General features: G+C 45.8%; 1 protein-coding gene across 1 annotated transcript in view; it reads right to left on the bottom strand.

Moving 5' to 3' along the window:
• The window catches only part of LOC147661221 (nuclear protein localization protein 4 homolog), a 176621-nt gene that overhangs the window by 94889 nt on the left and 65564 nt on the right, over window positions 1–16168 (bottom strand). Inside the window, exon 3 of the mRNA XM_086951227.1 lies at window positions 8431–8591. Coding sequence (XP_086807353.1) covers window positions 8431–8538 — 108 coding nt within the window. The 5' untranslated portion in view covers window positions 8539–8591. The remainder of the gene's footprint in view (window positions 1–8430; window positions 8592–16168) is intronic.

Below are 16168 nucleotides of genomic sequence, written 5' to 3' on the forward strand. Positions count from 1 at the left end.
TTTCATCATCCTGGAGGGGACCTTCGCTTCGGTTTGCAGGGGGGCAGCCAGCTGTGTGGACGTCTTTATTTCCACTCCCGGAATGCTGCCCTTAATGAAAAAGGCGGGCGCTTCTTTATTTTCATCCTGGAGGAGACCTTCGCTTCGGTGGCAGCCGGCCTCGTGGACATATTTTGATTTTTGCGTTTCACTGGTGATGAATGCGAGGTTGCATTACATGCAACTTGCAAACAACTTTAGAGTGTGTCTGGACCAGCAAATGAATTAACTGCAACCCGGCGCTCTTTGACTTGTACACAAAAAAGCTTTATTGTTATGACTAAATATGTTTCCAGACGCATGGGTTATATAGTAGATGATTCATTTATAATTAGTTATAATTTACATACCAAAGCAAGCTATGCATGTGATGAACTCGGTTTGGACACATGGTAGATTGTTTCTTTTATGTTCCATCATTGTCAGCTCATTTTTAGGTCTATTTTCTGTGTGCCTTAAATGTTCCCTTCTGCCAGATATTCCACAGCTTGTTCTACTTATCACTGAAAACGTTCAGGCGGCAGCCCCCCTTGCATGTCTCCTCCTCTCCCCCTGTGCCCTCTCTCCTTCCCTCCCTCTCAACCTGTGCATGCCTGCATCCAGGCTTGTACACCGGCCTCTCCTTTTCACGTCTCCACCCCCTGTGTGCAGTGTGTTTGTTCGGACAGCAGGAAGCTTCCTGTTCAGGTTTTCCGTTTAGGCTGCCGGTGCCCGGCTCCTGCGGTGCTTGGCTGTGTGTTTCCTGCTCCCTTTCTCTGGTTTCACCTGTTCTGGTCTCACCATGCCTCACATATCCGGCACCGGTGGTTTCCTCCCACGATCTTCTGCCTTGTACCTGGGTCGCTGCTTCCCTTCACCCCGAGCCTGGTGGAGTCTTGGCCTTTCACCGAGGGCCATGGCGGGGTGCGGGCTCCCCTGGCCACTGTGCTGTTTGTGCTGGGCTGCTCGGCGCCCTGCCAGAACCGCTCCCTGGAGTGGTACCCGGCGCTGGTGAACACGGCCTACACGGACCCTGTCAGTAACCTGACGGTGCTGTGGAGCATAGAGAGCGGCCGCTACGGGGACAGCTCGCCCAAGGAGTGTGTGCAGGGCCAGGTGGGGGTCCCGAAGGCCGCGCTGGCCCCCTAGGCGCCCCCCCGAAGACATGGAATGCTGTGCTGCAGACACCGAGTACTGTAAGCCTGGGGCCGCCACCCGGCCCCACCTCCCCCCGGCGAGGAAGAGGAGGGCGTTGACGGGTTCTGGATTGCGCTGATGGCCCGAGAGGGCAGCACTTTTAAAGAAAAGGTCTTCAACGCCATCCGCAGGAACGCCACCAATGTGGTAATTTACAATGAGCCCAAGGCGGGCAATGCCACTGTGTCCATGTCTCACACAGCTAAGAGCCTTCCATTGCCCCCTCATACATTTGTAACCCCCACCCCTTGCTGTACCCATGACCCACATCTCGAAGCACCCCTCACCACCCGGTTCGACGTGTGTAAGAGGCTCACTACAGACACAGGAAAAATACCTCTCGCCAACTAGGAGTGCTGCCTCTCCTCCTCCCCCACCACCTCCACAGCCCCAGGTACCACCCTGTTCATCTAGTAGTGGCAGCCAACCAACATAAAGAACTATAGGCTGGCACCATGGTCCACCTCCATACCACCTCCACACACATCCTTACCCCCCCCCCCCCTGTAACCACTGTGTTTTACCTCTCTATAAGAGGCTTCTTCACCTCGTCAACAATAAGTGCCCATCCCTGAAATCCTGTCTTCAGCCCACCTCCACACACTGCAACTGGTATTACAGTGTTCTACCTCTGAAAGAGACTCCCTCCCAACAGGAACATAGACATGGCTCCAACAAGGAGTGCCCCAAGCTTTACACATTATTTTAAGTTCTCCTCAACACGTAGCCTTCCCCAGAGTGCCTTCCCACAGCTGCCTATTGTCCCCCTCACTCAACACACCATCTCCTTAGAGAAAACACCATTCATTTGTCTCAGCTCTAGAGTAAGCGCACACACAACCTTTCACACTAAGCTACCCACAATGACCCACACAATATGCAGGCCATCTCCCCCAACTACCGCCCGTCAACACTGCTTATTGCATTAGAATAAAAGGCTCAAACACCAGATCTGGGCCCCTTTGTGTTTTAATTTCCGACTGCAGACACACTCGTGTTGTTACCACTCTAACACCAGAAGGCATTTAAAATGCGAAGATCCATATGTCGTTGGAAAAAAGGTCTTAATAATAGTGTTTTTTATTTTGATATACTTCATCTTGGGGGGGGGAAACAGCGTTATGTTATTATAGCGCTGGTAACATTTGAGACATTTTGAAAGCACAAACATGTAATGCCAAGACTGTTCGATAGGGTTCGCATGGTACAGAAGAGAATTCTGATGTGGTTGAAGCACTGTCATTTAATTTTTTATTATTATATTTTATTGGTTATAACGCGCTGGTCTAATTACACTGTTGGCCGTTCAGCTAATGATAACATCATCTGTTTCCACCACGTTGAAATTCAGGAGGTTGATCGAATAAAATCCTCTTGTGGATAGAGTTTGGAGAGTGTTTTTAAACTTGGTTGGTTGAGTGGCATTAGGTTGTGTTTGGTCGCCCTTGGGTACCTAGTCATGATTCGTGTGTGGCCTCAGTATAAGGGGACTGTTTCACACATAAACATAAGTGTAAGTTCATAATATGAATTGTCGGTTCTAGCTTCCAGGTCATAGATCGGACACCCTGTGCCTTTTAAAGCTTGTAAAACTACGACATTGAGCCACAGATTCAACTGCAGAAAAAAAACAAGCATTAAAAATGCTATAGGTCTTGCCTTTCATTAAGTTAAAGCCATTTGCTTTGCTATACAATACCATTAGCAAAGCAAATGGCTTTAACTTAATCAAAGGCGAGACCTATTGCATTTTCAATGCTTGTTATTAAAAGCTAGTGTGGCAGAAATCAGACAGTCGCACTGGAGTGGACAATATATATATAGACTGTTGCCAAGACACGAGTGAAGGTACCTAGGCAAGGACATTAAAAATATCGCCACTCATTGCATCATGTTATAGCAAATTCCCAGCAGTGCTTTTATCTCTAGTTTTCTGCTAACACGTAGGGGCTAGGAGTCACAGAGGGTGGGCGAACACAATGTGTGTTTCCTGGAAACAACTGAACAGATAGCGCAAGTGGAAAAGTGTGTTTTCCCTTATTCAGTCGTTAGCACCATGACTTAAGAGGAACAACTGAAACTCCTCTGTCGAGAATTCCCGTTGCGTCCATCTGTAGCTTTCACCTGCTTTGTTAAGTAGCAACAGAATTCCAAAAGTTCATATAGCCCAAAAACCAAATGCCATGCAACTCAACACAGCAGAAATCACCTGGTCAACCGGAACGCCGGGCAGGAAGCAAACTGAATCATCGGACGTTTAACAAGGCGGAAGAGACGCAGTGCGCGTACACAAACTCCTGTCATGGTGTGCTCGGCAAACAGGAGACAGGGAGGGAACAAACATGCCTCTCTTGCAATCAAAAGCGAGCATTTTTGATGCGTGCCAATGAAAAGCATGGGTGGAGCTTCCACCCCGCTTCCGAAGCAAAATCGACGACAATCGATCTCGCAAGCGACCAGCGCATGCGCTGCGACGCTATGCAAGACCTAAAAAGAACATGGCCATTATACAGTCCAAATGCCTGACAATCGTGCCAGGCCTACAAACAGGGAAGGAAAAAAACAGGTAAAGAGCGCCCCAGGGCTGATGATTACAGCCAAGGGTCTATAGCTTATACAATTTCCTTAACAACCGTCAAGCCACAGTATTCCTTAGCTTGAATTTCAGAAGTAAAAAACTGCAGGCAGACGTGTTGAACTCTGATCCAGGAACTAAATACCTAGATCATGTGGCTCCACTGAGAACATCTTGCGACATAGGGCTTCCATCTTAGCATTAGGTATGGATGTTATCAACCTCACTCTGAATGAGGTGCTCAACAAGTCTTTAACCACTGCCACAGTTCACTTATGCTAGAAGAGAATCAAAATCCTCCCTCTACTAAAAAAAAGCCAAGTGCAGATCCGGATGCACCAGGCAATTATAGGCCTATCTCCCTCCTTCCTGCGCTTGCTAAGTTAGCTGAATAATCTGTGAATCATCAGCTCTATAATTATTTAGAGGTCAATAGGCTTCTTCATCCGAGCCAATAAGAATTCAGACTTAGGAATAATACTGAGACTGCCTTGATGGATGTCTCTGATATTATTAGAAGTACTGTTGATGCAGGTGGTAGGGCAGTCTTGGTGTTGTTGGACCAGTCTGCAGTCTTCGACACGGTCCCACATGCCAGGCTGCTTGCACACTTCCTTGAGATAGGCATTAGAGATAATGCCTGGAAACGGTGGATGTCCTTTCTTGAGGATAGGAGTCAAGAAGTCTGGCAACTTCCTTATTCCTCTGTCAGCCGAAGGGTTTCGGTTGGAGTCCCTCAGGTTTCAGCACTTAACCCCACTACGTTCAATATCTATATGACCCCCCTAGCCAAGGAGGTGGAGTCATTTTGGGTGCAGATTATTTCTTATGTGGATGACACCCAGATCTTCTTTGCTTTTAGCAAAGGGGTGCCTACTGATCTGGATGCCATTCAACACTGTTTCACGGCTGTTTTAAAATAGATGTCTCAAAATCATTTGAAGTGTAACACTGAGAAGACTGTGGTGCTTAGCTTTCGACATAGCTTTGCTTTGAACTTGGATGTTTACTGGCCTGCATGGGAGCCCCAATCAGACACCAAAGCTGATTCTGTAAAAAAATGTAGGGTTTAAATTTGATAATAAAATGTCATTCCACAATCAAATCATCTCGGTGGTTGTTGTGTGTTTTGCCATTCTACGCTTGGGAAAAAGAATTCAGCACCTCCTCTCATTTACAACAAGATCACAGTTGTATTAGCCGTGGCCATATCTAGAATGCACTACGCCAACGCATTATATGCAGGCCTGACAAAGAATCTTTTCAATTTACTACAGACTGTTCAGAATGCTGCAGCTCAATTGGTTCTTTGTCTCATAAGACATGAACACATCTCTAGGCATTTGCACAATCTGCGCTGGCCCCCCATTGAAAAACAAATTTTTTTAAAATTCCGCTTTCTTAATGCATAGAGCGCTCCATCAGTCAGGACCTGATTATATATCTTCCAGGGTTGCTTTCTACAGCCCAGCGAGAGTGCTACGTTCATCCAATAATTATCAGGTCAAAATTCTAGAGCTCACCTGGCTACAGCAGGCGTTCGCTCATTCTCTTTTTTGTGTCCAGTTGGTTGGAACAACCTCCCTTTAGACTTTTGTCAAACTAAGGCTGAATCTATTTTTAAGAAAAAGCTAAAGACCTGGCTCATTTCACAGTAATTGTCATCTTCCTCCGTTTCTTTGACTGTATAGCACCAGTACACTTGTGAGTAGCTGAGCGCTCTATAAATCTCATCACTAACATCTGCAACGGAGCATAAAGTTTGAAAGTTTTGGAGGAGATATCGGATCCAGTCGCTGTCTAATGCTGAAGAAGTTTGTTGGTGAAATACCAAAACAGAGATCCAGACCAGCATTGATGTGGCTCAGAAAAAATGGAGCTGACACCAGAGCTCTGTTTGGCACCTAATAAGGTATGGTGTTGTTGAGTCTGAAGGCGGAGCTGCGGCTAGCGCCACATGATACCACCAGGCAGCGCTACTGATTGAGAAATGTTTTTGTACCTGGAAGAATAATTCATAAGGTGAGTAATTTGGGGAAAGATATTTCTATCAGAATAACATTCCAAGCATGGCATAAAAAACAATCTTTGCTGGGTTATATTTGAAGCTACTATTTGCATGTAGGTGTGAATGGTCTAGTGAGTTCATTAGCTGTGGAGGTGCTCCTTTTACCATTCTGTCGACGAAAGACCTGCAGCTCTTCTGTTAGCTTAAACGACTAGAGAATATGAACATTACCAAGAAAAGACAAATGGCCTGGTACCACATTTCTCTACTGAAAAAAAGTGATACTGTTCCACCCAGAAATCAACTTCAGAACTGCTGTTCACACTGTCATAGTCTCACATCTGGATGGTTAAAACACCCTGCTCCATGGCCTCCGAAGACTCCATACTGCCTCATCCTACCCCTTTTTAAGCAGACCCTCCAGGATATCGCGATTTGCCGCGAAATCGGCACTTTTATAAAAATGCCGCGATTTTTACAAAAGTGCCCGCGAAATCGGCACTTTTGTAGAAATCGCTGTATTTTTACAAAAGCTAATCCATGCCACATCCTGGGGGGTCTGACTGAGGGGCAGCAGCCGACGCCTGGGAAGAACAATTGTTACTTGACGACTCATTAGCACCCCCTCATAGATGTTACACCACGGAGGGCGGGGGAGGGGCCCAGCAGCCAGGCAGAGGTGTGAGAGTCTAATGGAAGCGAGAAACAAGGCTGTGGGGAGCAGGTGCCCGTGTGCACAGGCAGGATGCAGGAGTCTCGGAGGGGAGGGTGCGGGGGTGGGACTGATGGAGCACAGAAACAACATCTTACGTGCACCTCACAGCAAGGACAATGAAAACTTAGCAGGTATGAGGTGGTGACACATCCTGAACAGAGGCCTCATGACCATTCATTTCACAGTAAAAAAAACACACAAAAAAACATTGTGCCACAAAAGGTCTCGTCTCAAAATAGGAAAGGTGAGGTATTTGTCAAGGTGGAGGACAGGGTTAGAGAGTTCATTAAGGTTAAGTAAGGTCAGGGAATCAGCCAGCGTAAGTGCAGAGGGAGGCATAAGGGGAGCTGCAAGGAATGATATTAGGATTAGGGTTCAGGTCAAGGATAAGGGTAGCATTTATTTAATTTGTAAAAAAATAAATAAACCAGTGCAAGGGCCCAAAATTGTTTTATGTAGCCTGCTGCCAGTGTTGGAGAATACCAAAGCTGCCTGATCTTGATTCCACCTCGTGCCTCTTCATTCCACCGCCCTGCACTTTCTGTCTCTTTATCTCATGAATACTGAGGCTGCCTGGTCTTGATTCCACCTCATGCCTTTTTCTTCCACCCCTACACTTCCTGTCTGTTTTTCTGAAGAATACTAAGGGTGTCTAGTCTTCAATAAATCAATGCCTCTTTCTTCCGCCACCCTACACTTTCTCTCTTTATCTAACTCTTAAATGTTCTTTTTCACCCCTTCTTTGCCATCTTGTGACTTCTTTCCTACTTTTCTCTTTATTCTTTCTCCATTTTATATGAATGAAGAGGGTACACACGAAAGCGCAGGAAGAAATGGAACCACAGAGGCCTAGTCCAGGCACATTGAGCTGGCCTAGGCCCTGTGGCAATCAGGTTTCCTGTTTATATTTATCTGTATGTATTACATAGCGCCAAAATGTCCCTGTCCGAGACGCAGGAAGCATATTAAAATACCAAAAAAAGGAGAGGCATTCACAGTACACATATAGCTGCAGAGAACCGAAAGTGCACCGTGCATCACGATGAGGCATAAGTAGGGCCGTGAGGCAAAGGGTGTGCATCACTGTGGACTCGGGTGAACTCTGCATTTGACATCTCGCTCGGTCACGCCATCACCTACTCCAGGTCTGGTTCGACAACAAGCAGAGCACACACTTCAAGAGACCAATGGTGCGGACTGTCCAATGACGTCACGCCCCTGGAATACTTCACCACTTCATTTCCCCACGACCAGCACCAGGATTTCACACGTTGAGAATTCCCAACCATATCCAGAGATACACTCGAATATCTGTACATGCTTTTCGAGGGAAACAAAGTGTCTACATTGTAATTAAACCAAATATACATAGCTTCATGTTGTTAAATAACTAAAAAAGCTAAGATATCTGTTTTTGTTGTAGGAAATATGGCCAAATAAAATGCCACAAAATTGCCGCTAAATTTTCATATTTGTGCCGCTAAATTTCCATTTTTGTGCCGCTAAATTTGCGAATCCATGCCGCTATATCCAGGGGAGGTCTGATTAAGGGCAACCACACAGCATCATGTCATCCAAGGCCTGAAAAAATATGATCACATCACCCCCAACCTGATGGAGACTTCTTGGCTACACAAATTCAGCTGCACCAATCATAAAGCCATCGCGACCTGCACCCCACCTTATCTTTGAATACACCAGCTGTAAAGAAACATGCTGAATACACCGGTTATAACGAAACTTTGATTCAACCATTAACATTCTTCAGTGTCAAATAGCCTGCAACACAACTTCTTTGCACTGCATACCTTCGTGAAATGTTTAAATGGGTACTGTCCCAATAAACTGCCTCCCAGGGGACTCATCATGGCGATGATGGCACTGATTCAGTGGGCAGCACTGGGATTTGTTGCTCACCTTGTAAAAAACATCAGGCACATACTGCTCACTGCTGGATTCCTTGGCATAGCCCAGCTCTGGCACATCACGACAGGGCAGCAAACACTCATCACGCACTAATGCCATGCACTGGTTGGAGACTTGGTAACCCTCAAAATGCACCTGATTATCTGGTCCACCTGAGAAGCAAAGGAAATTGTTAAACTAGTTTCCAAGACATCTTTCATTGCAGCCTCTCTATCATGATTATATCTGCATGTCTTCTCTTTAATTCTTTATACAGTCCATCAAACGCTCTATGTACAAGCCTCTGCTTTCATTACCGGTCATTTTAAAATACATTCTACCAAGAACTCCATATAGTACCACAGAGATCCTGCTAATTGTTTTCTAATTTAACAGAGTGAAATAAAAGGATTGAAATGTGTTTTTTTTTCTTGCAGACCTTGGAATGAATTAATGAATAACTTTATTGGTCAATGGATTCAAACTTTTACAATTTAAAAACATGTACAGCTTCTCCTTCAGATAAAAACCGCTATTCAGTTTATTGTTCTTTAAGAGTACCATTGTTACATCACAAGTTATTGACATCAAAACATGTTTTTCGGCGAAAGACAATGCAAACAATAAAAGGACGTCTTAAAAACAAGTCATGAGTAAATCCACCTTGAAACATCAGCATTCAGTACATCAAATACTAGTAACGACGAATTACGTTTATTGACACGCAACAGTGTGAACAGCAGATGTGTTGGTGTTAAACATAACCTGCGCAAATACGCCATGAGATGACACTTAAGTACCAGATTTCAAAAGATTTTAAAAGTGCTTGCAGTTTTCAAGTGCTTATTATGTATAAAAAAGTGCAATTTCAAAAGAGTAACTACAAGTGTGAGCCTTCTAAAATTGAGTTGCGCCTATTTTCAAAGTTAAAAAAAACCACAGTGCTAATTGGGGACAAGAAACAACAAGTTATGCGCTCAGAAAGTTTAAAATGCATCTTTTCCTTCCTCAAGCCTTGCGACCCTTACGGGTGAGTAGCGCGCTTTATAAAACCCTGATTGATTGAAGTTCGCCTGTTCAGCCTCACTGTTTGCAACTGTAAACTAAAAAAACATCTTTAAAGTTCGTCAAATGTGCATGCCGTTAGACCATCTGCATTAGCAGAGGCTGTGCTGTTAGTCATTTGTGTTATCAATTAAGCCCATGAACGTAAAAAGTACCCACGTCTTTTCTAATGAAATAATACTTCAATAGCCGTTTTCAACACTGGGCATATTCATAAGATGTGGTTTATGTCCTGTCTTACGTATTTGCAAAAGCAGACTCGGTGAATGGTCTTAACCAAATTGGGGAATTTCCCAGAGTGGTGAAGGAGCCCAGTAGTTGCAACTTTGTCTTGAGCTCAAAAGGTTCTCCCAGCTAGTCCTGTGGTTTTAGGAAACTGTAAGGTCCAATCGTCATCCAGGCATTTGATCTTTTCGAAAGCAGCTCCTTAACCATCAGCATGGAATATCTTTTAACCACTGAGCTCAAGCCTTGTTGAAAGCTGCTTGGCTAAGAGATAATGCCCATAGTGGTTCAATCTGCAAACTTTGCATTGCTAATATTAAGTATACGTTTGCTTGAGTGTTGGCCGAGTCAGATATAGCTTTCCACTAAATACTAGACCTTGAAACTCTGTCCAGTGAGCTCTGTTTCATTAGACCAATTTCAGTCAATTCAGACAGTCACTCAAACAATGGCGCCAAAGTGATCTTTATTTCTGCGAGTTCTGCAGCAAAAAGCCACTCTCAAAGATGCACTTTACAAATGGATTTAACATAACAATAGGCACACCCATGTTGGCTGGAAACTGCAACCTTTGTTGCATATGCAGATGATCACTCTTGAATCTCGCACAGAATAACTACTTTATGCACAAATTTCATCATTATGCGGTACAAGACAAGCTATCAAGACCCAAACATCGGTTTACAAAATAGTGTTTGGAACTTCACAAAAAAGGCAAAAGGTTAATAAAATGATTTGCACCCAAGGTGGGTGGGAGGCAAGGATTAGAGCAAGCGCATGTACAACAAAGGGTGGGTGGAAGAAACTGGGGCAAGCACACGATAGGGAGGAGCTTGGGTAAGCACACAAACAATAAAGGGTAGACTGGAGGGTCTGGAGCAAGTACATGGACAACGGAGGGTGGGCAGGAGGAGATTAGGGGAGGAGCACATAATGGGTAGATGTAGACAGGAGAGAGAGAGCTAGAAAATACATGACTTCTTGCAGGGTGCTTAAATAAAAAGAACAAAGTATTACCTGAAAAAGTGAGCAGTGGACTACACAGTAATGCGTTCATGCTCCAGGGTGAAGGCACACATACGAAGGGGAAGGAAAGCCTACATAAGCTAACAAATTAGATCAAGCAAATGAGTGACAATGATGCCAAGCAATGGTAAGTAAGTAGTAGGCTCCAAACCCGCTATAACGTAACAAAATGTCTCAATACAAGACAACTTAAAAATGCTTATGAATGTACACTTTTAGTTACAGAAAAGTAACACAGTCTTCCCTTTAACCTATGGTTATGCAAAGTTTTTGTGATACCCAAAGACTATTTGAGGGGTGGGAGGGGGATGAAGGTAGACAACACAAAAGTTGTCTGAATAATTGTCCTGCAAAACCTGACAGCATTCCTCACACAATCATTTGTGAAATTATGCACACAAATTGAGGACCAAAGAAGCAAAACACGGCTTGTGAATTACCTAACCACCGTTCGCCAGAAAACTGTTCACTTGTTTAATTGCTCTTGAAAAGGTGACACCCGCCCATCTCAGAGGGCCTAGACTAAATGGAAGGCCCCAATGAAGCAGAGTAGTACACATCCACAAATGAGCTCGTTTCTCCAGGGTGACTTTGAAGAAGCATTTCATTGAGGACAACCAAGAGGTGCCAGTGCACCATAAACAAGAAGAGTCCCAGTGGAAACCATAGATTCAGTCTAATTCCTGGCATGGCCCCTCAAAGGGTCATAAGTGTAATGGGAAGGAATTAGATGTTTAGGACTCGGCAACAAGTTGCAAAAAAAAAAATAGTAATGACAATTAATAGAGTCACAATTAAGTGACTTTGCTTGTTAAAAAAAAACCCAGCTAGAAATATAACCACAAGAGTGAAACCCTATAAACTCAATAGAAATAGAAAGGAGTACAGTAGTCATGAATAACCATGGCTAGAAAAAAAAGTTTGAAAAATAACCCAAATAAGCCGGGGAAAAAGCACAAAAAATGTTTAGTTGAGTTTCACAATCTTGAAATTTGCCAGCCATTAAAAGAAGAAATAAAATTCATTTTGTGACTATCGAGGGGCACAGAGAGAATAAAAGGAGAGAGAGGATACAATAGCATACTGATGATCTAGTAATAACACAGAGGGAAGAACAATGTTTTCATGTTGGCAGGGTCTTATATGAAAAGGTGGTTGAGTCATAGTAGGAGAATGCGGACTCCATATTGTGAATCGCATATTTTGTACCAACACATCTCGGGTAGGGTATGTCCAAAACCTCAACCCAAAGAACAAGTTACTTATCTTTTGTAACGCCTTATCTGGAAAAGACTTTATATAGCTACAGATTCCTTACCTTAGATTTATCACCAAGCGTAAGACTGAATCAGGATTTTTTCCGCCTGCGCCTGACGTTGTTGGCATTGTCCGCATTGGAAGGGACGTTTCCGGTGTCTGTAAAGGCGCCACCTAGGTGCACTGACGTCAGTTACTTTTCGCAACTTTCCTTGCCTGAAGCACAGAACCACGAAGTACACTAACCACTGGTATGGAAAAACAAGACACAGAAAGGGAAAAGCTCTGTCCCTAGAAATCCATTCACAAAGCAGGGAGGATGGGTGGGTTGGTAAGGAATCTGCAGCTAGATAGTCTCTACCAGATAAGGCATTACAGAAAGCAAGTAACTTGTTCATCTGATGGAGACTTCTAGCCCTAGATTCCTTACTTTAGAATAGATGCTCAAGCAATATCTTCCCAGACGTGGGTCTACAGACTAATTTCACACAATAAACTCCTGCAGGACCGAACGGGCAAAGTGCCCATCCTATGGATCTGACTGTCCAGACAGTAGTGTTTGGTAAACGAGTGCAGGGAAGCCCACGCTGTTGCCCGACAGATGTCCAGGACCAGAGCTCTGCGATCTAATGCAGCTGTGGCACCTTTAGCTCTGGTGGAATGAGAACACAAGCCCTCAGGGGGTTGCTTCTTATCCAAGGTGCAGCAGATTTTTATACAGAGAAGTATGTATTGTGAGATGGTCCTCTTCTATATTGCCCGTCCTTTCTTCACTCCGACATACCCCACGAAGAGTTGGTTGTCCACCCGGAACTCGTGTGCAGTAAGGTAGAATGACAATGCTCTTTTTGGGTCCTGACAGTGAAGTCACTCCTCTTCCTTGTAGCGATGAGGCAGAGCGTAAAAAGTAGGCTTAGTCATGTTTTGATCTACCTGAAATGGAGTGACCACTTTTGGAAGAAAGGAAGCTCTCGTATGAAGCACCCGTATCTCTGGGTAAATATTAAGATAAGGAGGCTTGGATGACAAGACCTGAAGATCACTGACTCTCCGAGTAGATGTTATTGCTGTTATAAAGGCCATCTTGATGGTAAGGAGCTTGAGAGAACAGTTATGTAAGGGCTCAAACGGAGCGCACATCAGGAACGTCAGGATCAGATTAAGGTTCCAATGAGGCATAATGAAAGGAGAGGGAGGAAACATATTGTAAAACTTTCAAAAACATATGTACAATAGGGGATTGCAAAAAGGGGAAGGTTGGTCAGGCAACCTAAGTAAAGCAGAGATTGAAGAAAGATATCCCTTAACAGTGCCCAGAGTAGAGCCCTGCTGGGCAAGAGAAATGAAGAACAGGAGAACTTGAGAAAGGGGGGCAGAAAGGGGGGCAGCAAGGGGATCAATTTGTCTTTCTGTATACCATGCCACAGATTTTGCCCAACAGCAGGAATAACAGTCTCAGTAGAGAGACGTCTTGCTGCCAAGATAACATTACAGACTTTGGAAGGAAGGTCGAAAGCGGTCAACCACCGCTGCTCAATCCCCACACAAGAAGGCAGAGTGTTGACAGGTTGGGGTGGAGGACCCTCCCCTGCTGCTGCGAAAGAAGATTCTCCCAAAGGGGCAGCCTGATCGAGGGACCGATGACCACGCTAACCGCTCGAGATACCAAACTTTCCGTGCCCAATTCGGAGCCACAAGTATGACCTGGGCCTGGTCGTTCCTGATGTTCTAGAGAACTCTGGGCAGAAGTGGAATTGGCGGGGAGCCACACAGGAGTCCTGAGATCCACTCGAGACAAAAAGAGTCTCAGAGCGAGTCTCGCCTTGGAAACTTCATCATGCAGAACTGCTGATATTGCACATTCTCATCAGTGACAAACAGATCTAACCAATGCTCTCCCCACTGCGTAAAAAGACATTGCACCACCTTCAGAGGGAGAAGCCATTTTTGATCTGTGAGGCATCTTCTGCAGAGTTCGTCCGCAGATGTTGAACCACCAAGGATATGTATGTCATGCTGGTCCAGTCGTACCCAGAGACACAGGGCCTCTTGACAAAAGGTCCACGAACCCACCCAGTTTGTTGCAGTACCACATGGCGGTGGTGTTTTCCGTGAACACTTGAACTAGCCTTTCCAGGTGGAGGGTAGAAAAGCTTTCAATACCAATCAAATCACCCGAAGCTCCAACAGGTTGATGTGGTGTCCAGATTCCACCGGAGACAAGAGTCCTTAGATCTCCTCTTCTCTCAGATGGCCACCCGATCCCAGGATTGACACATCTGTCACTACTGTGAGATCTGGTTGGGGAAGGGAGCTGGGTCTACTGCTGACAGAATCACGTTTCGTTAAGCACCACTGTATATCTTTTGCGGTTTCCTCTGCGATATGGACCATGTTGGAGAGATTCCCATGATGCTGCTCCCACTAGACCTTCAGATACCCCTGCAGAGTCCGCATATGTCACTGGCATGTGTCACCAGCAGGATGCAGGAGGCCATGAGGACCAGCAGTCTCCGTCTGTCGCAGCGAAATCCAGCACAGAGGCTGAAGCATCGGCATCATAGCCTGAATATGCCAAACTCGCCAAGCTAGAGGATAGACCCAAAAATGGAACTGGGTCCAGTGAAGGGGAGTGTCTGATAGGGAGCCAGGTGTGACTTTGGCACGTTGATAGTGAGCCCCAGCAAATGCACTAGTTCCGCCAAAGTCTGGAGGTAAGAGACAACAACCTGGGGCGAACCCGCCTTCAACAGTTGGCGAGATGGGGAAGACTGGCACACCTGATCTCTGCAGATAAATTGCTGCCACTGCCATCACCTGTGGAACACCCGAGGGGCGCTGGTGAGGCAAAAAGGGGGGGGGGAACAGCGAACTGAAAGTGCTGCTGGCCCACTGTGAACTGCAGGTAAAGCCTGTGGGCAGGCAGGACGGGAATGTGGAAATACATGTCTTGCAAGTCCAACTCTACCATCCAGTCTCCTGAGTCGACGGCAAAGAGGACCGGAGCTAGAAAGAGCATTTTGAACTTTTCCTTCTTGAGGAAGAAGTTGATCTAGGATAGGATGAAGGCCACCATCCTTCTTGGGCACCAGAAAGTAACAGGAAGAACAACCACGACCTACTTCTGGCGTCAGCCCTCTCTCTATGGCTCCTTTGGCAAAAAGAGCCATCACTTCCTGGTGGAGAAGAAATAGGCAGTCCATAGTCAACCTGTCTTAAGTAGATGGTATAGAGGAAAGGCTAGTCTCAAAGGGGAGGGAGTAGTCCCTTTGGACAATCTGCAAAACGCACCTGTCCGATATTATGGATTGCCAGAGGGGCAGCTGAAGGCGCATCCTTCTGCCCACTGGTTGCTTGATAGTAAAAGGGAGGGTTTGGAGACTGAGGCTGCTGGGGGGTGGTGGACTGACGTGAACTCTGGCCATCTAACCCATGGGGCAGGTAGGTACCGCCGCCACGCAGAGGCAAGAAAGCTTGTGCACCGCTGTGGCTGGGCAGATAAGGACTGGTGTGTATGTCCTTTCGTGGCCATGAAAGGAGCAAAAGGTGGACTTAGGGTGATGAGGGGTCATAGAAAGGCAGAGCACCTGGCTGTAACCCTGCTGTCCTTAAAGCGATCAAGTGCCATATCTGCCTTGTCTTCGAAGAGATGGGAGTCATCAAAGGGCATGTCCATGAGTGATGTCCGGACAACCCCAGAAAAGCCAGTAGTCCTCAACCAGGCGCGGATTCGCAGGGCCACTGTCGAGAAAATCGCTCTGCCTAGTGAGTCAATGGTGTCTAGTCCACAGTTAATGGTGAACTTAGCTGCATCCCTCCTGTCGGCAACCGCCAGGGAGAGTATGGCCCAGCCTCCTCCGAGACCATTGGCAGCACCTGTGCAACCGTATCCCACAGGGCATGGGAATAGCAGCCCAAAAGGCATGCGGTGTTCATCGATTGCAATGTCAGGCTGGTGGAAGAAAACATTCCTTGTCTTAATTGTCCAGCCTATTGAGTTAATGATCCGGAGTGGAGGTTTGGAATGTGCCAGGATTTACATTAGAAGTGGAGGCTTGGACCACCAAGCTCTTCAGGGTAGGGTGTTTTGTAAGAAAGTTGGGGTCCCCTGGAGCGGGGCGTTGGCGACAGGCAATAATCCTGTTCACAGTAGCCACTGTGCTGGGTTTGGACCTGG

This window comes from Lissotriton vulgaris, unplaced genomic scaffold (assembly GCF_964263255.1).
Source record: "Lissotriton vulgaris unplaced genomic scaffold, aLisVul1.2 SCAFFOLD_439, whole genome shotgun sequence".
NCBI lineage: Eukaryota > Metazoa > Chordata > Amphibia > Caudata > Salamandridae > Lissotriton > Lissotriton vulgaris.